At 52.8% G+C, this 22,957-nt stretch overlaps 1 protein-coding gene across 1 annotated transcript in view; it reads left to right on the forward strand.

The window, feature by feature from the left end:
- XXYLT1 (xyloside xylosyltransferase 1) overlaps positions 1-17,655 on the forward strand; it is a 214,033-nt gene extending 196,378 nt beyond the window's left edge. The window contains exon 6 of the mRNA XM_045287529.1: positions 15,445-17,655. Coding sequence (XP_045143464.1) covers positions 15,445-15,841 — 397 coding nt within the window. The 3' untranslated portion in view covers positions 15,842-17,655. The remainder of the gene's footprint in view (positions 1-15,444) is intronic.
- Positions 17,656-22,957: the final 5,302 nt, after the last annotated feature.

Below are 22,957 nucleotides of genomic sequence, written 5' to 3' on the forward strand. Positions count from 1 at the left end.
TCCCTGTGTGCACGCCTGTATGCCTGGATATATTTGCAGCACATAGAAATACAGATGTGGAAACATCTTCTGCCAAGGCGATATATGCTCATGGGTGTAGTGCCATCTGCCCACTCATACCTGTTCAGCTTGCCCGTCTGCCTATGTATCCACTCATAGATTAATATATGTTATTACTGTTATTGCAATAATTATTTTTTCAGGGAGTGGTTTGCACTTGGATCTCATGTTAACACCGACTTTGATCTGGGTTCTTATCCTTCTGCTCGTCACCATCCCTCAGTTTCAGGAGGCTGCTCTGGTGAAGCCCAGACCGCAGTGCTCCGTGCCCTTGGAGCTCAGAAGTCTGGGTTCTCCCCACGGGCCCCACTGACTCTGGGACAGAGCTCCAGGCCCACCCGGGCAGCTGCCTGAGTAGAGCGGGGCCCAGGTGGGGAGAGGTGGAAGTTGGTTCCGACACTTCTCTGCTTTTAGAGGAGCATGCCAGGCTTGGCCGAGATGCAGGGACATCGTCGGGAAGGTGTGGCGTGGAGGCTGGAGTTGAATGAATCCTAGGAAGGGCTGACGGGCACAGGTCCAGTTAGAAGGGGGAAAGTCTCTCCATGGAAAATAGCAACCAGACCCACTGGGAGGGAGAGCTCTGGGGCCCTCTTTTCATGCCCCATCCCCCCACTCAACCCTGAGCTGCCGGGGTGAGAGTGTGAGGCTGGCCCAGGCCCAGAAGACAGGTTTGTTCCAAGTCATTCAGTGGGTCATATAGCACCCCCAGCCTGCCTTCCAGCTTGGTCCTGGGCTGAGCAAAGGCATCCTGGCAAGAGGGGGTGAGTACAGGTTGCCATGGGGGCGCATCTGGGGTGATGGGCAGCAGCACAGTGCTAAGGACCACAGGGTGGAGAAGGCTCCTCCAGAGGGGAGAACAAGGTTGGGGGGCGGGGTGGTGGTGTCACTGAGCCTGTCAGCAGCGATGATGACCACAGTAGCTACTGCCTTGCAGCTGGCTGCCATAGTGTTCCAGACAGACCTATGCACGGAGCTCCAGTTCTCCTGCATCCGGGCCTTCAGTGCTCAGACCCAGCCATGCCCCTGCTGACCGCCTCTCCACCCCAACACTACCACCTCACTCCCCTGTACTGCTGCTTTTGGCCTGGTCCCACCCCTTCATTCCTGCCTCCCCCAGAGCCATCCCAGCCAGGTCAGGGTGGCCTTCCACCCACAGGAGGTAGATCATGCCATGGGGCCTTTAACCCCCTTTACTAACTCCAATATCTCTCTGAGGTAGCTTTCCTCACTGCACCCACAGACCCTCCTGGTCCGCCCCTGCCCACCTCGTCTCCTTCATCTCTGTGCCCGGCCAGGTCCAGTTACTCTCAGGGCCTCTGCTGGCACACCCCACTGCCCACCTGCCCGCTCCTCCCTGACCCTCAGACTGGGAAAGGGGCTTTGCCATTGGTGTCTGGAAGTCCCCATTGTTGTCCCACCACATCTCTTCTCACCAGACCCCACGATGTCCTGTGGGCTGGTCTCTCCCACCTGAGCGGTTTCATCTAGTCTTGTCAGCCAGGCCTAATGGTGTCCAGCACACAGTAGGATTGCAGTTCTTCTTTCCTGAATGAACGCACCAGGCTCTCGCCCGGGCATTTTGCCGACAGCATCTTAGGTGAGCCTCGCCAGACCCGTGAGGCCTTGGCCGTGCACACAGTAAAGCGCTTGGCTGCAGCCCTGGAGGGTGGCCGCCCAAGTCCACCCAGAGGAGTCTGGGAAAAAAGCCTGGGGATCCCCTTCCAAACCACCAGTCACTGTCAGTCCTGTGCGTCATGCTTCTAGGCTGACAGCCTGGGCCCTCCCTGAATGGAATCGACTCCGTGACGGCCGGCTTTCTTTGAAGAACCCCCAGTGAGAAAGGATCTCAATTTTACAGACGACTGTCCTGCTAGGAGTTTAAGTAACTGGCCGAGGGCCCCACCCCTAGGAAGTAGTAGTCCTGATATTTGAACTTGTGTCTCTGGGGCTAAGAGCAAGCCAGGGAAGGAGGCTGGGGTGGCAGCTGGGAGTCCAGGCCTCACCACGGTGGAGAAGCAGTTTATTTTCTGAGCCAGACAGTCTGATAAACTCCTGGCAATGCCGTGCCCAGAACGGTCCAGCTTGGCATGCTTGTGATCTGGGTTGGCCTGTCAGGAGGACAGATTGTTTTGTGGGGTTTCTTCCTTCCTTTTCTTAAAAAAAAAAAAAAGCAGAGGCTAATACAGTGACATGCCGAGCTGTGAGGCCACAGGGCACCAGAGCTTCAACCCAGTTTATTCCGGGTGGACTCCCAGCCTAGAGATTGCTTGGGCACCCCAGAGATCCCCCATCAGAATCTCCATTTAAAAAATCTCTACAAGAACCACCAAGGAGCCCTGGTGGCACTCTGGGGGAGGTACTTGACTGCTTACCGAAAGGCTAGTGGTTCAAACCCACCAGCCTCTCTCCCAAAGAAAAGAGAGGCTGGCTGCGCCAATCAAGATTTACAGTCTCAGAAACCCAATCAGGGGCTGTTCTGAGTCAGAACCAACTCAGTGACAGTGGCTGAGGGTGCTTTCCTCTGGGAATCTTGTTTGAAATGTAGATTCCAATTGGATAGCTAAAGGGTGGATTGAACATCCTCAGCCAGGAGTTGAACCGGAAGGGACTAGTTCACAGCCCGGCAGGGTGCTCAGTGCAGCCAGCTGTGGGGGACTGAGCAGGGCGGAGCAGCACAGGTGTTTGGGTGTCTGGGGTGGGCGGGGTTTGCTCAGGTGTTCTCTATTAATGCAGACCATGTTTAACACAGCTACTTTGGGCCCAGGGTCCCGGGCAGCCTTTGGAGGAGGCTTAGCCAATGGAGGATGGGTCTTTCTGGATTTGGAGCGTCACCGAGCTGTAGACAGCTGAATTCCATGGGGCCTGAACAGCACAGAAGGCGGGGGTTGGGGTGGAGGGGAGGCTGCCCTAGGAGACTAACGTTGGGGTGCAGGGGAAGAGCACTCACCAAGCTCTTCGGGTCCCTTCTTATCGGAGTTCATGCTCAAAGTGGTTGTGTTTGGTTGTGTTGTCACCACAGCCAAAGGGTGATGAGCTTTGAACAAAACCCCAGGCCAGCCCTTGACTGAATGGTCACAATGAGCCTGGCCATTAGAGAGCTCTTTCAGCACCAACCCTGGGTTCTGCTGTATCAGAAATAACTCACTGCCTCCAGTCGATTCCAACTCTGACCCTATGGAACAGAGTAGAACTGCCCCCTTTGGGTCCTTAAGGCTAAATTTACATGAGAACAGAAAGTTTCACCTTTCTCCTGTGGAGTGGCTGGTGTGGGTTCCAACAGCTGATTTTACAGTTAGCAGCCTGGCTTGTAACCCAGTATGCCACCAGGCTCCTCCTGGGCCCTGCCATAGTGATCACTGTATAGACCGTCTGGCTCTTTATATGTAGATTGCAGGCCAGCCCCACTGCAGGGCAGGGCTCCCACAGCTAGGAGGTACACCAGGAGCTCCCTTTCTCTGTGACGTCACTGGATAGCTTGGAGCTGAGTCAGCAGGGCCTGGGGATGGGGCCTGGCATTCTCTAACCGAGTGCACCAACCCCAAGACGTGCAGAGGGGCCAGGGGCACCCCTAGCTTCCATGATCAGAAGGGGAGGGAGCCAAGGAACAGATCCAGATATTCTTCCTCTCAAACCCGTACTTCTTCTCTGAACTCTTCTGTAGGGACTGCATAGCCTCTTTCATCCCCAACTTGAACTCTCAAAGGGCAGTAGTGCCTTTTCTTACTTGCCCTCATCCAGGGCAGTTCAGAGCAATTGAGTGATGTAAATCCCACAGGGCTCCTTCACCCAGGTGAACCGCCCAGGTGCACCACAGACGCTGGAGGTTGTCGTCGATTGAGAGAATTTGGGAGTGGCTTTCTGCACTTCCATCCTGACCTTGGTTGGAATTGCTGCCTTGGGAATCAGCAGAGAAACTTCTTTCCTAAGAACTAAGAGTCAAAATGTGCTGTCTTCAGGGTTCTGCTGGACCACAAGAACACTATACCCAAGGGACGTTTGTGTGTCTGTGTGGGGTGTGTGTATGTGTGTTTAGTTTGACTGAGGTGACATCCATCTCACAGAACCATTCCAACAAAGTTGACATTACACCTCAGCCACATTAACTGTGTCCACCATCTGGTGCATTCATCCACTGAATAAAGAGTGACTCCACATTCCCCCCACCTGGCTGCCTCTGGTAGCCACTGGTCAACTTAGGTTTCCATGTTCTGGATAGTTCCTGTAAATGGGACCCGTAAAGGGTTAGTCTCCGAAACCCACAGGGCTAGCGATTCAGAAAAGGAACCCATCTTGATTCAGTAGATGATAGACCTAAAGGTGAAAAACAAACAACTAGAGCTTCTAGAAGACGGCATAGGAGAATATCTCTGTGACCTGAGGAAGGATGCAAATTGATATAAAATTTTTTTAACTGTTTGGCATTATCTGCCACAGGTTAACTTGTAAGCAATCTAAGTACATACTCAATAGAATAGCATACTGATCACAATCCAAAGAAATGTAGAGGTGTGTGCATAGTAATGACTTTGTAAACACCAAGAGGTTTCCTAGAGAGATAGACAGTAGAATGAGAGAACAGATCGATAGAGAACAGACTGATAGATGTATACAGTGTAATGCTACACAGCCATAGAATGAGCTACTGCCGCACACCAAAGCATACCTGAATCACACTCCAATACCGTTATTGAACAAAAAGAGTCATATACAATAGCGTATACACAGAATCTATTCGATTTATATGAGGTTCAAAAGCAAGAAAAACCAGTGTTTGCAACTGGAGGCAAAGTAATACAGTACTTCTCTTTTGGGGTGGAGGGGCCTGGTGACTGCTTGGGGACTTGAGAAGGGGTCTTAGATAATGGTACTGTCGTGTCCTTTGAGCTGGCTGGTGGTTCTCAGATGTATCCCCTTGAAAATCCACCAGGCCATATGCTTATCATTTTTAATCCTCTTTTCTGATGTAGGCTATGCTTCAAGATGTTCACAATCCAGTTCAATAAGAGAGGAGGAGCTATATGGTGGACGAGGAAGAAACCCACAATAGTACCAGGAGACTGTGATCGTATTATTTCTGCACCTGCACTTCACACGTGTTCTGAGCTGTCCGTTATGGCTAAATACAGTCTCGTAGTTTCACTTGATTTTAAAAATAAAAGCAAAAGCCAGGCAGTTATTTGGGAGAAGTTAACTTTTCCCTGGAATAATTTCTGGGAAGCATTTATTGCAGATTCTTATGGTTACAGAGTTATTTCATAACAAGTTTCTCAAATCAGACCAGGCCTATCCAGGTTACAGACCACTTACCTATTACATTATCTGTCTGAACGTCACAATAATTTTGTAGAACGTAAGTAGTTCCATTGTATGAAAAAACGGAAGTGTGGCAAAACTCATTAACCTGTCCATTGTCCCCACTGGTCTAAAAGGCTGAGGAAAACAAAGCGTCAAACCCACTGCCATCAGGTTGATGCACTTCACAGGGAGCCTGTAAGGATTTCCGAGGCTGTCAATCTTTCCAGAAGCAGACAGCCTCATCTTTCTCCCTCGGAGTGGCTGGTGGGTTTGAACTGCTGCCGACCTTGCAGTTTGCAACCCGATGGCTAACCCTCGGCACCACCAGGGCTCCATATTTGAACCTCGGGCTGTCTGGCCACCAGGACTCTGCTTTCTATGAATGGTTGTCCCAGGACAAGCGTCTGCCTGTGATTCATTCCACAGCGCCCATGCCCTGCGAGTCTGGGGCCCCGACCCATGGGTCAACCAATAGATTGAATGGGAGCCTCGTATTTCGTTTCCAAGGCTGCTGGAGTCTTGTGATTGGGATTTTGCAGACAGCATCCTTGAATAAAGTTAAATGTACTGGAGGTGAGATCAAGCTGCAAAGACTAAATATTTAAGAGGAAAAACTGGGTTTGCACTGAACCTAAAAAAAGTGTGGTCTTCTCTGGAAAGCAGAAGACAAAGCAGACAGAGGCTGCCGGCTCACCTGGGGGAGAAATGTCCAAGGCAGCTTTGTAATGCCCTAGCACAGAGGAGTTGTCATATCCTAGCTGGCGACCTTGGCACGATACTTTCACTCTGTTCCTGGGTGGTACCTGTAGGCTTTTGCAGCTTTAAGGTTTTGCCTTAGGGTCAGAGCTAGCTCACCTGGGTTCAGGGCTAGGCTGCCAGCCACAAATGAGGTGGTGGGAAGCATGTATGTTTGACACAGACTATCCACGCTACTTCTTCTCATCCAACGTGACATGTAGGTGTCATCTGCATGCATTGGGCATTTTACCTGCATTATCTCCTAACTGCCCTGCTTACCCCCACCCCCCAGCCCAGCTGTCAGTCTGCTGCAGTGTGGTGGCTTGCATGCTGCTAAGGTGCTAGAAGCTATTCCCATTTCAAATGCCAGGAAGGTCGCCCGTGATGGACAGATTTCAGTGGAGCTTTTAGACTAAGACAGACTAGAAAGAACAAAAACAAAACCCAAACACCTAGTCATCTACTTCTGAGAATCAGTGGATGGCAACCGAATGCTGTTCGTTGTGGATGGATGATGAGTCTCTTTGGTCGTAGGCACTGCCAATGGATGCTCCCCAACATACCAACGAGCCTGAGAATAGCAGCCAAGGCACCGTGCATTCTGTTAACTAGGGGTTGTCATGAGCTGGGCCGGCTCAATAGCAACAAGGAACACCTCATTCAATCTGCTCATCAGCCCTGTTTTCAGATAAGAAGCTGCACAGTTAGTACCTTTTCCAAACTAGGAAGCAGAGGACCAGGATTGAAACCCTGTCAGTCTGTCTTCAGCCCTGTGGGCCCCTGTCCTTTATTTGCCAAACAATGTCAAACTAATATAGACCCACCTTCCTGCACACAGCCCAGGCTGACTGCTCATCCCTGGGGGCCCGAGGTGACAGAGCTGGGTGCTCTTTCCTGGTGCCCAGTAAGCAAGCTGCTCCTGGGAAGCTTTCCCCTGCAGCTCTCTGCCCAGGCCCATGAAGGCCAGTGGTGATTTGATGAGTCCTCGAGGTTCCCAAACCGAAATCCTAGTCCTAGCAGAGAGCCCCTTTCAGAGCTGAAAAGGACGCTGCCTGATTAGCACAGCCTGTGTATGAAACCTTGCAACTAGCTCCTGGCCACCAAGGAGCCCTCGTGGCACAGCGGACAAGTAAGTGCTCAGCTGCTAACCCCAAGGTCGGCAGTACGAACCCTCCCAGCAGCTTTTGGGAGAAAGACATGGCCGCCTGCTCCCGGAAAGATGACCGCCGAGGGCCCGACCAGGCAGCCCCCGTATGGGGTCCCTGTGAGTGAAAAATGGCCTTGGCGACGAGGCCACCGATTTTATGGCTACTTTCAAGATGAAAGTGTTTCCCGTCTGCTTATGAAAATATCAGCGCATGTGCTTGTTTTCTTCCGAGACTGGTCCCGGGGTAGCTGCCGCAGCCCCCGCAGCAGCCTGACCCAGGAGCTCACGAGGCGTGCAGCTCTGGGAATGGGACGCGACCAGGTGCCCCGCGCTCAGCCAAGTCTGAGGCATGCAGGGCAGGGCGGCCCTCAGTGTGTGTTTCCCGGGAGGATTTCGGTTCCCGCCCTTGCCCAAAAGCTATGTCACAAATGTGTGGAACAGCCAGCAGGGTCAGCTCAGATGGACCATGAAGGCTCACAGTTCCTTCTGGGCTTGAGAAGGACCCTATTTTTCTGCCCCTGGGTGGCCCTTCCTGCGGCTGAGCCTCACTACCCTGCCTGCGCCTTTGTGACCCGGTGAACCACTCCCAGGTGGTTTCTGCCATGTCTGCTCCAGGGCTGGAATGTCCCCTCTTTGAAGGTGAAGGGCACTGGCCTGGGTGGATGTGGATTTGATTCAGTTACATTCAGACGCAAGGTTAAATTCCACACACACCCCTCCCCTGCACTCTCAGTGCACGCGCCTGGGGTCTGCTCGCTGTGCCGGAAAAGGCCCCCACCGTGTGTCCCCTAGTCCTGTGGGGCTGTGGGGGCAGTGAGCCATTCTGAAGGTGACTCTTTCCAGCTTTACCTTCACCCTGAGGAAGGTCACTCTGCCAACCTCAATTCAGCGAAAGGACAATTCTGTGGAACTGAGCTGGGGCCAGACCACCCAGGGCAGGCCAAGGGCACGCCCTCCTCACCTGCCCTGCCTGCCAGCTGCAGCGGCTGTGATCTCCGGGTGCTGTCCTGGGGCTGCACCTAACAAGGATGGACAAGCTACAGTGCTCAGAGACTGGGCATCTTCCAGGGGCCAGAGGTGGAAAGGACAGTGTCCAGAGGCCTGTGAGCACCGGGCTCGGGCCTCCACACAGCCCTCCTCATTCCTGCCTGGGCAAGATTCCCGAGCGTGTGGGACTGGCCGTGCTGCCTGCCCTCTCTGTCCTCACCTACAGGGAGACCTCTCAGCCAGCCCCCCCAGAAGACCCTTCAGCATCAGCTTCTCCATAGGTGGTCCTCCTCCCACGGCTCCAGCCCACAGAGCTCAGGGCATTGCTCTCTGCCAACTGCCTTTTCTACCACTTCCCTTCCATATCCACCTCTGATTTTACCCTGTCTCATGGCACTGTGGGTGAGGCCTGGGGCTGCTCCTGCAAGGTTGATTATTGTTCAAGCCTATCTGCTACTGCAGGGGACGAAGACGAGGCTGACAGCTCCAGGAAAGATCGCAGCTTAAGAAACCCTACACAAAGTCACCCTGTGTTGGGATTGACTTGATGACAGTGGGCTTGATTGGGGGTTTATTCATTCCTTTCTTCATTCATGCATACATGCAGCCACTTAAAATTTGAGACCCCCACATCTTAAAGGTGAATCAGATGCATGGCCATCGAGCCCGGGGCTCCTTGGCACATCTTCGCCTTCCTCTCTCAGGGATCCCTTGTATCGCTCACAGGGGTCCTTGTGGGCTCCTTCTGCCTTTCTCAAACCCTTGTTTGCATCCCAGCCCCTTCTCCGCAGAGGTTACCTCTTCTTACCTTCCTGAAAGGGAGCGTTCTTCACCATGGAGGCGTTTCAGTTGTTCCTGCACTGGACAACTGTCCTAAAGGCTGGACAGTTCCAACCCACCCAGCGGGACCATGGGAGAGAGGCCCGTCCGTCTCCTGCTGCTTAGATGATAGCTCCCCCTCCTACCCCCGCCCCAAGTCCAGGAAGCCCTTCTCTTATGCAACAGAGGGGGTTCCGTGAGTTGGAACCAGCCCCCTGGCAGCAGGGGTCAATCTTCACTTCAGAACTGACGCGCCATCTCCCCGCCTGCCCTGGTCTGCATCCCTGCTTTGGCCTCAGACATGTCCCCAGCCTTCCTTTCTCATGCCAACCTCTTCTGTCTGCTTCTATCCCTTTCCTGAGCGGGGCCAGATAGTCTCTCTCTCTCTCTCTCTCTCTCTCCCATACTTATCTATAAGATAGACACCATAGTGCATGCCTGATTTGGTAGTTTAAATACATTAGTACACTGAAGAACTTAAGCTAAGTCAGTAATCACTAAATAAAACAAAACAAACAAACTCAAGGCCATCAAGTTGATTCCGACTCTTAGTGACCCTTACAGAACTGGGTCGATCTGCCCCTGTGGGTTTCCAAGAAGGTGACTTTATGGGAGTAGAAAGCCCCATCTTTCTCCCTGTGGAGCGGCTGGTGGTTTCAAACGTAACCTGCCAGCCTGCCCCCCATGTTTCTTGTTCTCCAATCTCTCTTCCTCTGGCATCTCCAATGCTTGCCCCCAAGCAGACAGACACATCCAGCTCCCCCTCTTTATCAGGGTTCTCCCCTCTGCCCCCTGCCCATGCTTCCACCTCCCATCCATGTACTCTAATACCTGCCTGTTCCGCTTCTGCGTCTCCCCTCCTTTGAAGGCATTTCCAAGTTCTCAGCCTCTGCAGTTTTCAGCACTGCAGGGTTCTCAGCATGCTGGGAGGTACTGGTAGAGGAAGTTTAGACTGGGTCGGGGCCAGGAGAACCAGGAGAGACTGGTGGTCTATAGAATAGCCAGGGGTGGGTGAAAGAGCAGGCCCCTTGACACAATGGATGGATGGATGGATTGTAATAAGAGTTGTACGAGCCCCCAATAAAATGACTTGGGAAAAAAAAGACAAAGAAGAGCAGGTCCTACAAGGGCAAGGATGGGCCCTGCTGACAGAGGGATCAGAAGCAGCCAGGCTGATGATGGGGCTGGCGGAGACGGCTCTGTGTGTGCACGTGCGTGAGCACGCATGAGCAGCCTCCCCTGAGGGACACAATCTGTGCCCTGCCCCCGGGCAGTCCGCAGGTGGAACAGGGTCCCTTACAGGGGACTCCAGAAAACAGAGGGATTTGGGGTGTGGTGGGTGAGTGACCCTTTCCAATTGTGAGTGTAGTCGGCTGTGTACCATTGCAGTTCTGGGGCAGATGTCACAGGGGTCACGGCGGTGAGTTTGCTGTGCCCGTGTAGCTTTGGGAAGAAGACAGGCAATGTGGGCCACTCTTGCCACTCCAGAGTCCCTGAAGCAGGAAATTGTGTCGAAACAGAAACCTCCAGACGGCCAGCTGGGTGGGTGAGGGTTAGTCTCTAGGTGCCACCACACCCTGAGAAGAGACTGGGCAGGGCCCAGCATCTGCTCTGTGTCTGAGTGCCACAGTGGGGCAGGGCCTCTCCCCATGGGCAGGGTGCTGGGCAGGACTTTGTGCACTGCCTTTCATACTCAGTTGCTCCCAGAGTCTCGCGACAGCTACACCCCTTTGACAGCTGAGCTCTTAAGGCCTCAGGTGGCCCAGTGGTGCCAACAGCTAGCCTTGAGTCCAGGCCGCAGCCTCCTTCTCCATCCCTCATGTGGGCTCATCTCACCCCGTCGCAGCAGTTTCCTGAGGGCAAGGCAGTGCTCGGCGTGCTGCCCAGTCTGCTGGGCCAGTAGGCACTCTGTTAGATATGTGGGTATTCGCCCCATGGTTCTCTCACCCGGCCCAGAGTGCTCTCTGGTGACCACGAAGTTCTCACTTAGGGCTGCCTTCTGGACTGTTCTCTGCTGGATGACCTGTGCTGCTGACCTCTATCCCCTACACTCAAATTTCTGTACCCCTCTGCATTTCCAGTGCATGGAGACTCCTTTTCTGGCACATTTCTGGACAGGCCTCCCAACCCACCTGGCTTGTTCAGCCTCAGCCCACTGGGGAGCAGGGGCCAGGCACTTGCTAAGGGCTGTTATGGGTCCCACAGAAGACCTCCGGGTCTGTGGGTGATAAGAACATCAGTGAAGATGAGCTGTCATAATATTCTCCATCATTATTGCTGGTTTAGTGAAGCTCCTGACTGGGGCTGGGGCCAGGGCATGGTCTGAGGGCTGCCTGGCAAGAGAGGAGGACTCCTGGAGTATTCCGACCTAGTGGAGACCCTGCAGGGAGCTCTGGCGGTGTGGGTGAGTATCCAGCTGCTCACCAGAGGGCCAGCGGCTCACCCCACTGGCAGCCCCATGGGAGGAAGGTGGGCAGTCTGCTCCCATAAAGATGTACAGTCTTGAGAGCCCAGTCGGACAGGACCACTCTGTCCCATAGGGTCAATATGAGTCGGGTTGACTCCACAGCAATTGGTTTGGTTTGAGTCTACTTATTGGGCCGCAGTGATCTTGTAGGCAAAATGGGAAGGCTATTGTAGGGGCTGCACATGGGGCAGCTCACTGCAAGGTCAAAGTTGGGATCCAGCCACTCATCCCGTAAAGAGTTACAGTCTTGGAAACCCTCAGGGGCAGTTCTACTCTGCCCTATAGGCATGCTGTGAGTCATCATTGACTGGATGACAGTGAATTTGTTTGTTTTTCAGTTTAGTCTGTTCCCGTGAAGATTTAAAACCCCCAAATCCTATATCGGGTCACTATAAATCAGGAATCAACTCAATGGCAGTAGGTTTGGGATTTTTTGGTTCAGAAGAATCTTGTGGGTGTGGGAAGGTAAGTTCTCAGCAGGAGGTTGAAGCAGAGGGGACCTGTTCCCAGCCCTGGTGTCAGGTCTGCCAACAGGGCTGGTGCTTGAAATCAGACACATGTCTCGTGAGGTCAGGCCTTTGCCTGCTCTATTCCCTCCTGGTGCCCCGGTAAGGCCAGCCAGCCAGGGGTGTCCAGCTGCCTTTGCAGGTGCAGGCATGCTGGCAGGGAGGAAGCTATCCTGCTGGAGTGGAAGGCCCCTGCCGTTCACACGGGACTGCCCCCTGGCCACAGGAGCTAGGGCAGGGGTGAGGTGAGGGTAGGTATCTTCTCTGAATGAGGTATCTGTGGAAAGGTACAAATTGATTGGCCTGGGAGGGTAGGGTTGCCTTTCAGCTGTGTGACTGTGGGCAGAGCAGTTTCTGAGCCTCAGCTTCCTCATCTGTAAAATGGGAACAAGCACTCACTAGTCCCTAGACGTTGTCAGGCTCTGACAGTCTGTGGTTCCCTGAGGAGCCTCGCTCAGTGCTACTAGGAGCCTCTGTAGGAGGACCGTGTGGGGAGCACTTCTCGCTCGCTCTGTCCAATCCTGCTTCCAGCCTTGCTGTTGGAGATGCGGACACCCTCTGGGGAGCCTCGCAGGAAGGAATGTGTTGGGAGGTGGGCAGTGTAGGGCTTGGCAGGGGGCCCTGGCACTCCAGTTTGATACCACAGGGCATGGGTCCCCTAGGCAATGAAGGGTAGCACTTGGAGGACTGAGAAGCTGTGTCACTGGTCTGAGAATAGCCCTGGAGCGCTCTGGGCCAGAACCACCTCAGGTCACCTGCAGGGCCTGGTGAGACCACAGCCAAGGGCCACTCTTCAGCTGGCCTTTCTTCTTGCTGGACTGGAAAACAGGGTCCCTTCCCAGTCAACAAGGGCTGACGGCACATGGCATGAACCTAGGGAAACCACGCGCCCTGCTGTGACCTGGCTGAGTAGACTATATGCAGGCCCCGCCTCGCTGGCTTCTCAGAGACTTGCTCTGATCTCTGACACACAGTTTTGGCCAATCTGGGGGAGGGGGTGGTATGCAGCCTGTGCTGTGGTCCTCAAACCTCAGGGGAGCCTTCTTTGCCCTGCACTTGCAGCTTGGCCACAGCCTCTGGATTAGCACAGGCTTCTAGAACCTTCCAGAGGAACCTGGTGCAGACTGCCCCCGAGTCGGCATGTGTTCTCCTCTTTGGAAGTGAAAGTGGAGGCCTCCGAGCTAGTTTGCCAGCCCAGGAGAATAGCACCAGCGAAGCGAGAGGGCGGGGGATGCGGGGTGTCCAGGAGAGGAGTGGCCAGGCCCTCTGGATGAGAGCCCCATGGAGTGACCTTGGCAGCAGCCACAATGACAGATCTAAGAGGAAGGACGGCACCGTGAAACATGATTTCAAATGCCCCTTCCCAGTAAGATGGATTTGCTTCTGAGCACTGGCATTTTTAATCGTTCCCTTTCCTCGTGTGCTCAGGTGTTTTCTGCCATCTTTTTGAAGATGATAAATCGGGATATACTCGATACAAAAGAATTTCAAACATTCCTCGTAACTAGAAGAATGCCCTTGAAGACTAGGGGGACTCCGTCTGTGTTGGGGCCATGCGTCTCCTGGGGATTTTTTCTAAGGTGGGAAAAGCTCTCTCCTCGCTTCCAGCATGGGTCTCTAGATGACCATGGAAGATGGGGCACAATCCTGCACAGGCCCAAACCCAGGCGGTGAGTGAGGTACTAGGGGCTATTGTACACATGTGAAGTTAATCAGAGAAACTTCTAGAAGTCCCAGGACGCATGACAACCTGGAGTCAGACAGTGGTCCCAGAGCAACCACCCCAACTGGTGCCACGGCAGGGCCTGTGAGTGTGTGGTTGAACGCTGGGCCCCGAGGGCTCTTGTGGGCCACTTTGGGGCACCTCTCAGCTGTGCCTCTGCAGCAGCTGTGCCCCTGGATCCCCATAGCCCTGGCCTTGGGGTGGCCCGCCAAATGTAAAGAGCAGGATTCAACCCACATGCTGCTGTTTGGAACAGCAGCCTGCGGAGTGTGTGGTGGCCAGCCGGGGAAGGCTCCCTAGAGCATAGGAGCTTGAGGCTGGAGTTGGGACCCTGCCCAGACCAGCTGAGGAGCTGTGCAGCCGACTACCCTGTGACGATGGAGGTCATGGCATCCCCGTGCTGCCCGGGAGAGAGGGGGAGAAGGTAGCGTGAGAAAGCCCTGCAGACGGTGCTTTGCAGGTGTGGGTGAGGAATTGGTGGTGTCTCGTTTCCCTGCTTCCCGATGGATAAGAGAGCCGTTGCTTTAGCAACAATCGCGTCCACACCCCTTATCTCGTTCTCTCTGCCCAAGGCCGGTGTGAGGCCTTCGGGAGGCACAGGGGCCCTGCGGTTTTCCACTCCACTCTGGGTACTCAGAGGGCTGAGAAGAAGGGCACGCTGGAAGCCATTTTGTCCTGAGCGGATCATTGGTCCAGCGCATGTCTTCTGCGAGCCAGGCAGCACGTTGTCCCATTTCCTGCACCTCCTGTGCTTCTTTCCGCCCACAGGGTGCCGGCGCCTCACACCTGGTCTTTCCCTCTTGGTGATAAACTGCCTCTTTGTGAGGAGAGCAGTGGCGCTGGGGATTATGTTCCCAAAGAGCGCCCTGGAAGGGTGTCGTGCCCTGCCCTTGCTTCTAACTGACGATCAGGTGGGGTGCTTCCCGGCTGACGTTGGTCCTGGCGCCCGAGGTTGGGGCTCAGCGCCTCTTGGGTCCCCAGCTTGAACAAGGAGTAGACCCTCGAGCCCTCCCTCCTGCCCCCAGGCTCTGCCGGGGCTGCTATGACCACCCTGTGGGCCGGAGTTCTCCCCTTACACATGTGCGCGTGCGCACACACTCATACACATACACACACTATACTCACGCATACACACACACTCACACTCATTCACTCATACACATACACTCACACACACACTCCTACACATACACACACTATTCACATATGCACACTCACACTCATACACTCATGTTCACACTCATAAACATTCGCTCATACACTTATACACTCACGCACTGTCATACACACACACTCGCACACTCACTCACTCACACTCTCTCTGACTCGATGTGGACGAGGTCCGAGGACACAGTGGCGTCACCTGGGCTACTCCTGGGGCCTGCTTTTCCTCTGCAGAGGGGTGTGCTCAGCTAGAGGACAGGGGGGCTCTGTATCTGGGAACGTGTGTGGATTTCCAAGCAGAACCGAGGACTGGAAGTTCAGGCGGCATTCCCCTAAACCAGCCCGAAAGCTCTTTGGGGAGTCCCACCTCTTTCCCTGTCACCATTCGGAGCTGCTTCTCTCTCTCTCTGCTGCCCGGTTGTCCAAAGGCAGCTTAGCCCCCTCTGTGCGGTGGCCACCCACAGGCGTGAAGACGTCCGCTACCAGGAGGGGTCGGGATGGCGACCCTGACCTAACCCTGTTCTCTGTCCCCTTCCAGGCACACCTTCTGGCAGTTTCGCCATGAAAACCCCCAGACCCGGGTCGGGGACCCTCCCCCCGAGGGGCTCCCGGGCTTCAACAGCGGGGTGGTGCTGCTGCACCTGGACGCCATGCGCCAGTCCCCGCTCTACGGCCGCCTGCTGGAGCCGGAGCGCGTGCGGCAGCTGGCCGACAAGTACCACTTCCGCGGCCACCTCGGGGACCAGGACTTCTTCACCATGATCGGCATGGAGCACCCCGAGCTCTTCCACGTGCTGGACTGCGCCTGGAACCGGCAGCTCTGCACCTGGTGGCGGGACCACGGCTACCGGGACGTCTTCGAGGCCTACTTCCGGTGTGAGGGCCACGTCAAGATCTACCACGGCAACTGCAACACGCCCATCCCCGAGGACTAGCGCGCGGGACGCCCCCCTCCAGAGGGGACTGGCCCTTGGGACCCTCGTACTCCCGGGAGGTGGCATCGGGAAGGGCAGGAACAGCCCCCGGAGACAGGCCCGTGAGCTAGAAGGCAGCGCAGATGGAGAGAAAGAAGGAAATAAAACGAGGCTCCTTGCCTTCAGCCCCCAAGGAATGGACGGACGCCCCCTTAGCGAACCCACCTTTCTTGGACCAGAGATCAGCCTCCTGTAGACGGACAGGCTTCTATCGTTTTGCCAGAGAGAACACACTCGGTGAGTTCTGCGGAGTCAGATGGGGTTTTAACCAGCCTCCCGGCCCGCCTGCCTTCCGCACGCAGGAGGCCCAGCGCGGATTCTTGCTGCCCTCTGCGACCCATAGAGGTTCTGGACCGCCGCCTCCGGGGGGGCCTCCTGGGCCAGCTTGTGGCACACATAAGAAAATGATTGTCATTATTAGGACTCACAGCTTCTCCCCAGCACCCCACTACCCCTTATTCATCCAAGGGCATCCACGTGACCAAATTGTACTCAGTAATCAAGCCCACCACCCTATGGACATGCCACGGGATCTGCAGACCTAGGCAGGTTCATCCGAAAGGGGAGCCCCTTCTCAGCCTCCCTGTCCCACCCCCCCAAACCGGAGAGCAGCCCTGGGGCCTCGGCAGAGGTGTGTCAGAGTCCCAGTGCCTGTGTTTTGAAAACCTCCCTTGCTGCCTTCTCATTGCACGGTGCCCTATGGGAAGACGTGCTGTGAGCTGCTTATCTTATTTTGTTTCAATTTCATTTCCTTTTTCCTTTCTTTCCACCTGGGGTGAGACTAGGTAATAAATCACCTCCGAGAACACAGTGATTGAAGCTCCCTGTTCTCTAATCACCGCTTTCAATTGCGTGGAGGCTCTGAATCAAGCCCGTCTCCAGTGGCACCTGGCCTTCCTGGTCTTCCTGCGCTTCCTTCAGCAAAGTGTGCTTATAGCAGGACTTGAAGGACCGCAGGGGTCATGTCTGCAAGGACATTGGGGATGGCAGGGTTGTTGTCTTAGGATGAAAGCAAAAGAGAGGTCCCTTCCCGCCCTCCTTTTTTGTCCAGTTACATCATCATGCCCTGGTCCAGGGGAACCCTTTCTCTCCTGACTCCCAGCTGTGGCGAATTGGCCTGTTGGTTATTGGATTCCCTATTTATAGCTACCAATTACTGAATGCCAAGCATCATGGTGGGGTCGGGAGTCACACACACTATCAGTACTGCTCATCAAAACACCATGGGGTAACTAAAGTCCTAGTATTCATTGTAAGAAAACAATAAGCAACGTGGACTGAGTCATGTGTTACATGTTCATGACAGCATTTTTATAATAGAACTTGAAGTATTGAATAGGACAGTGGGCAAAATATGTGTTTCATCCATTTAATGGAATCCTTTAGGTAGCCATTCAAGACCATATTTTTAAGACTAAAGCTTTGGGAAATGTTACAATGTGCTATTAAGAACGCAAAGTATGAAATTATATGTATAGTACAATCTTAGTTTTATTTTTAAATTATAAACATCTGTGCATATACACATACATATGCATATGCACATACCTATGCATAAACATATATGCATGTGTGTGTAGAGAGAGCAAGTGAGTGAGCCTATTCTTTATTCTGATAGACTCCTAAGAAACCAGGTGTTTCAAATACTGTATTAGGAAAACCATTATTTTAATGGGAAAAAAATGGGTTCAAAGCTAGACAATTTTACACTCACATTAATGAACAAATATTTTTCCTGTAATACTTTCAATAATAAAAATGTTTCTAAAGCTATACTTGCAAGTGTATTTTGTTCTTTTTTTTTTTTTTCCAAACAGTCTTTTGGGTATATCATTCACAGTCTATTTTATTATTGCCAGGAAAAAACCATACATTTCTTGATCAAATGCTAAACAAAGTCTCCTCGCATACTTTTGAGATCATCCAGCCCCAAATTTCCCCTTCATCCACCCCCAGAGCCCTTGACCTTCCAGCTCCGGGTGAACGGCCAAATAATGCTCCTTAGCAAATCTCACCAGACCAGGCTCTTGCACCTGCGTCTGCGTCTGCGCGTTACCTATGCTGGTTTTTGACAGTTCCCACAAATCCAAACCAAACCATTGAGTTGCTTCTTCCTCATCCAAAACTCACCCCAGTCATGTCAAGTCTAACCCCAGCAGCCCTCGGGGCAGGGCAGAGCTGCCTGTGTGGGAGTAGAACGCTGCTCCGACAGAGCAGCTGGTGGGTTCGGACTGCAGATCTTACCGTTCACGGTCCAATGGGCAACCCACTCCACCACCAGAGAACCTCCTTCTGACGGCAGAGTGATCCCGAATAGGGTTTCCGAGACTCTCAATCTTCACGGGAGAGGACAGCTGCATCTTTCTCCCTCAGAAGTCTGAAAGGAGCCTGTCTACTAGGATTAAGGTGATTTCCCCTCAGTGTTTCTATAGTTTGCACCATGAAAATTAATTCTAAAATAAAGACTAAATCACTTAAAAAGTTAATACCCGCTCCCCTCCTCAGGTAGTCTCATGGTAAAGTCCCTGGATGGTCACATTGCCATCGAATTGATGCCGACTCACACTGATCCTCTAGGACAGGGTAGAAATGCCCCTGTGGGTTTCCAAGACTATTAACTCTTTGCAGTAGTAGAAAGTCTCACCTTTCTCTTGAGGAGTAGCTGGTGGTTTTGAACTGTTGACCTTGCTGTCTGAAGCCCAAAGCTTCACCCCTGTGTCACCAAGTACAAAAGGGTAATGTGCTTGGCTGCTCACTGAAGGGTGGGAGGTTCTTGTCCAGTAGCAGGTGCCTCAGAAGAAAGCCTTCCCCAAACTCAGCCATCGAAAACCCACAAGGACATGGTGCTACGCTGCTGTGACTCGGAGGCGCTCTAGGACACTGGTTTCTTCTGGCTCTTTTCACAATCATGGCTGACTTTTGAAATGGTGGACATCACCCGAAAGAAAACAATCTAGGCTGCGTGGGCGCTGGGTCTTCAACTGCCCCTACTGATGCCCTAGTTCGCTACAGGGGAGTGATCCTCTCAATGTAAGCCCAGCCTGCTTTCCTTTTTCAGACACCATCTTTTGTGTTTACACAAAGTCCGTCTGACACACGATAATGGCTTCGGAAAGCTTGAATAGGTGTTGAAAAGATTTATTCTTGTCTGTGCGTCAAGCCAAACAAACCCAGCAGCCCCTTCAATCGCATGTCAGGCAAGCAAAGAATGGGCGTGTGGGGCTCAGTGGGCATCCAGCCCAAGCACACACGGAGTCTGCAGGTTACAGTAGCAAGTGCAGCCGTGACCGGACACCTGCTTTGACTGAAGGCCAGCCCTCGGTTCATGTGGACTCCCTCCTTGACCTTCGTGTGCAGAGTCTGGAGTTGGCAAGACAAGCAGAAACGCCCAAGCAAGCAGGCTGCCACAGTGGAGAGAGCCCCACTTGGAGCCAGGCCTGGCTTTCAATCCGTGTCCTCCCTCGCGACCTGGACAAGGTCAATTCTCTCGGTTTTTAGAAATGGGAATCATAAGACCCCCCTCACAGGCCAGTTGTGGGAGCAAATGGGACTTGGTGGGCTGTGAAAGAATACATAAGAGAATTATGATTATTACTTAAAGGACTCATGTAGACTACCAAATTATCGTCATTTCCGGCACCTCCCGGTGGCGCTATCACTGCTCTAAGGTTAGTGGATGACCACTTCCTTGGCTGAGGGATCCCTTGAGGGAGAGGGATGGATGGGGAGTGGGGGCGCTGGGGAGCTGTAGCAGGGTGGTGAGGAAAGAGGATCAGGACCGACCCAGCAGCTCAGGAAACTTGATCAGTTCTTTCAAGTCGGTTCCACCTCATAGTGGCCGCATATACACCAGGACGGAACCATGCCTGGTCCTGTCAGCCTCACGACTGTTCTTCTGTTTGGGCCCATTTTACGACCTCGGTGTCCATCCATTTTCTGGAGGGCTTGCCTCACTTCCGTCTTCTCACTGCCCCTCTACTTTCCCACGCATGACGTTCTTTTCCAGGGACTGGCCTCTCCTGACAATATGTCCACAGCCTGTGAAATGAAATCTCACAATCCTCGCCTCTAAGGAGCATTCTTCTTGGATGGACTTCTACCAAGACAGATTTGTTCGTTTGGCAGTCCACGGTACTCCCAAGATTCTTCACCAGCACCATGATTCAAGTGCCTGGATTCTGCCTCGATCTTCCTTATTCAGTGTCCAACTTTCACATGTAAACGAGGCAATTGAAAATACCATGACTTGGGTCGGACGCACCTCAGTCCGCAAAGTAACATTCTTGCTTGTCAACACTTTAATAAAGAGGTCTTGTGCAGCAGCTCTACCCACTGCAATGTGTTTGATCTCTTCACCGCTACTTCCACGAGCACTAACCCAAGCAAAATGAAATCCTTGACAAATCCAATCCTTTCAACAAGTGTGTCTTCTTTATATTGAGTTGTAATCCATACTCAAAGCTGCAGTCCTTGATCTCCCTCAGCACGTGCTTCAAGGCCACCTCACTGTCAGCAAGCACGGTTGTGTCCTCTGCATATCGCAGGTTGTTAATAAGCCTTCCTCCAATCCTGATGCCACACTCTTCTCCATAGGATCCAGCTTCTCTGAGGGTTTGCTCAGCCTACAGATTGAGTATGATGGGAGGCTACCGTCCTGATACATGGGGTGCTTGTTTTAAATCATACAATATGCCTTTGTCCTGGCCACAGAGCTACCTCTTGATCCACGTGCAGGCTCCGCAGAAACACGATGAAGTGCCCCAGGATTCTCATTCTTCTCAAGGCCCTCCATTGCTTGTTATGGCCACCCAGTCAAATGCCTGGTATTCTCCGCATTGAGTCAAGATTCATCTCACACCAGCAATAATATCCCTTGTTCCTCGTCTTCCCGGAAACAGCCCGAACTTCTGGCAGCTCCCTGTCAATGTCCTGCCGCAAGTGTTGTTGGGTGATCTTCAGCAAAATGTTACTTGCGTGCGATAACATTGATATTTGATTCATCATTCTAAACTTTGAGCATGCTTTCTTCCGAATGGGTGTAACCATGGAGCTCTTCCAGTCAGTTGGCCGGGTAGCTCTCATCCAAATTTGCTGGCACAGACAAGTGAGTACTTCTCATGCTTCATCAGCATGCTGAAGCATTCCCATTAGGATTCCATCAATTCCCGGAGCCTTGTGTTTGGCCAAGGCTTTCAGTGCAGGGAAATCTATAAGGTGCGGATAACCCCCTGTCCGATCTGAGCCTTAGTTTCTTCATCTGTGCCAGCAGTGGGGTACATAAAGGGTTGGGTTGTCTCTGATTGCGGTTAGCAGGTGTTATATGCATCCAGAGGTCTTCCCAGGTGCACCGCGGCAGAGCGGCCCTGGCCCCACAGGGCGTGATAAGAGGCCATACCAGCCGCCACCTGAGGTGCTTGCAGCACACCAAGGGCCTTCTTTTCATTTGGTCCGACTCGGCTCTGAGGGTGTCTCTACCTGTTCCCCCTTGCTGGAGGAGAAGAAAGAAGCGTCTTTCTTCCACTTCACTCTCATCCATTTTTTGGATTTCTGGTCTCGAGGTGGAGTCCCCCCTCCCTAGTCCAGGCCTGGCCCCATCATGGCTCCCTGCAGGGGTCTGCCTTCTCCCGAGGATTTATTCCTGGTTAGGGCCGTGTCCCTCTCCCATCCACCAACAGGCGTCTTTCTAAGGTGCTGCTGCTCTTTGTTGTCCAGTGTCACCCTCTAGTCAATTCCTACTCATGGTGACCCCATGTGACCGAGTAGAGCTGCCCCAGCCACAGAAACCAAACCACTGCCATTGAGTCTGTTCCAGCTGAGAGCCCCTGCCCAGGGTTCTGAGGCTGTAAACCTCTACGGGAGCAGGCAGCCTCACCTCTCTCCTGAGGAGCGGCTCCGAGCTGCCGTCGAGCTTCGGAGCTCGGTGGTGCTGTGGATTCGGTGCTGGGCTGCTAACCACAAGGTTGGGAATTCAACCCCCTCAGCTGCTCCATGAGAGAGAGCTGTGGCTGTCCACTCCCCTCAGGTTTCACAGTGTCAGAAACCCTGTACAGGGCCGCTCGGAGGCCGAATCCACTTGGGGTCAGTAGGTTTGGCTTGGTTTAACCATTTCCTGAATCATTCTGCATGCTTCAATTTACGCCACGTCAAAAATTAACTGGGGGGGGGTGGTGCGGTTATTTTATTTAAAAAAAATTTTTTATTGGGGGGGCTCTTACAAATCTTATGACAATCCATCATTTCAATTGTATTATGCACACTTGTACATATGTTTCCATCAACATTTCCAAAACCTTTTCTTTCTACTTGAGCCCTTGGTATCAGTTCCTCTTTTTTTCCCCTCCCTCCCCCATCCTCCCACCCTTGTGAATCCTTGATCACTTAGATCTTATTGCTGTTATTTTGTGTCTTACACTGTCCCTGTTGTCCCCCTGGGAGGTGAGCTATATATCCAACCTTGTGATGGGTTCTCCTTTCTCCCTCTTCCCCCTCCCCTCCCCCTCATGATATTGCTACTCCCACTACTGTTCCTGAGGGTTTGCTCTGTCCTGAATTCCATGTGTCGAGAGCTCTTATCTGTACCAATGTGGGCACTCTGGTCTAGCCAGATTTGTAAGGTAGAACTGGGTCGTGATAGTGGGGAGGAAGAAGCATTCAGGAACTAGAGGAATGATGTGTGTTTTGTCGGTGCTATACTGCACCCTTGTTGAATTGTCCCTACCTTGTAACCATTCTGTGGGGGGATGTCTGGTTGTCTATAGATGGGCTTTGGGTCTCCAATCCAACCTCCCCTCTTTCACATCAATATAATTGTTTGTTTTGGATCTCTTGATACCTGATACCTGATCCCTTCATCACCTCATGATCGCACTGGCTGGTGTGCTTCATTCATGTGGACTTATTTGCTTCCCTGCTAGATGGATGCTTATTTAACTTTAAGCCTTTAAGACTCCAGATGCTATATCTTTTGATAGCCGGGTAACATCCACTTTCTTCACCACATTTGCTTAAGCACCGATTTTGTCTTCAGGAATCATGTCAGGAAGGTGAGTATCAAAGAGTGCCAGGTTATTAGAACAA

Source organism: Echinops telfairi, unplaced genomic scaffold (genome assembly GCF_000313985.2).
Source record: "Echinops telfairi isolate 266 unplaced genomic scaffold, ASM31398v2 ScPeMD7_17;HRSCAF=63, whole genome shotgun sequence".
NCBI classification, from domain to species: domain Eukaryota; kingdom Metazoa; phylum Chordata; class Mammalia; order Afrosoricida; family Tenrecidae; genus Echinops; species Echinops telfairi.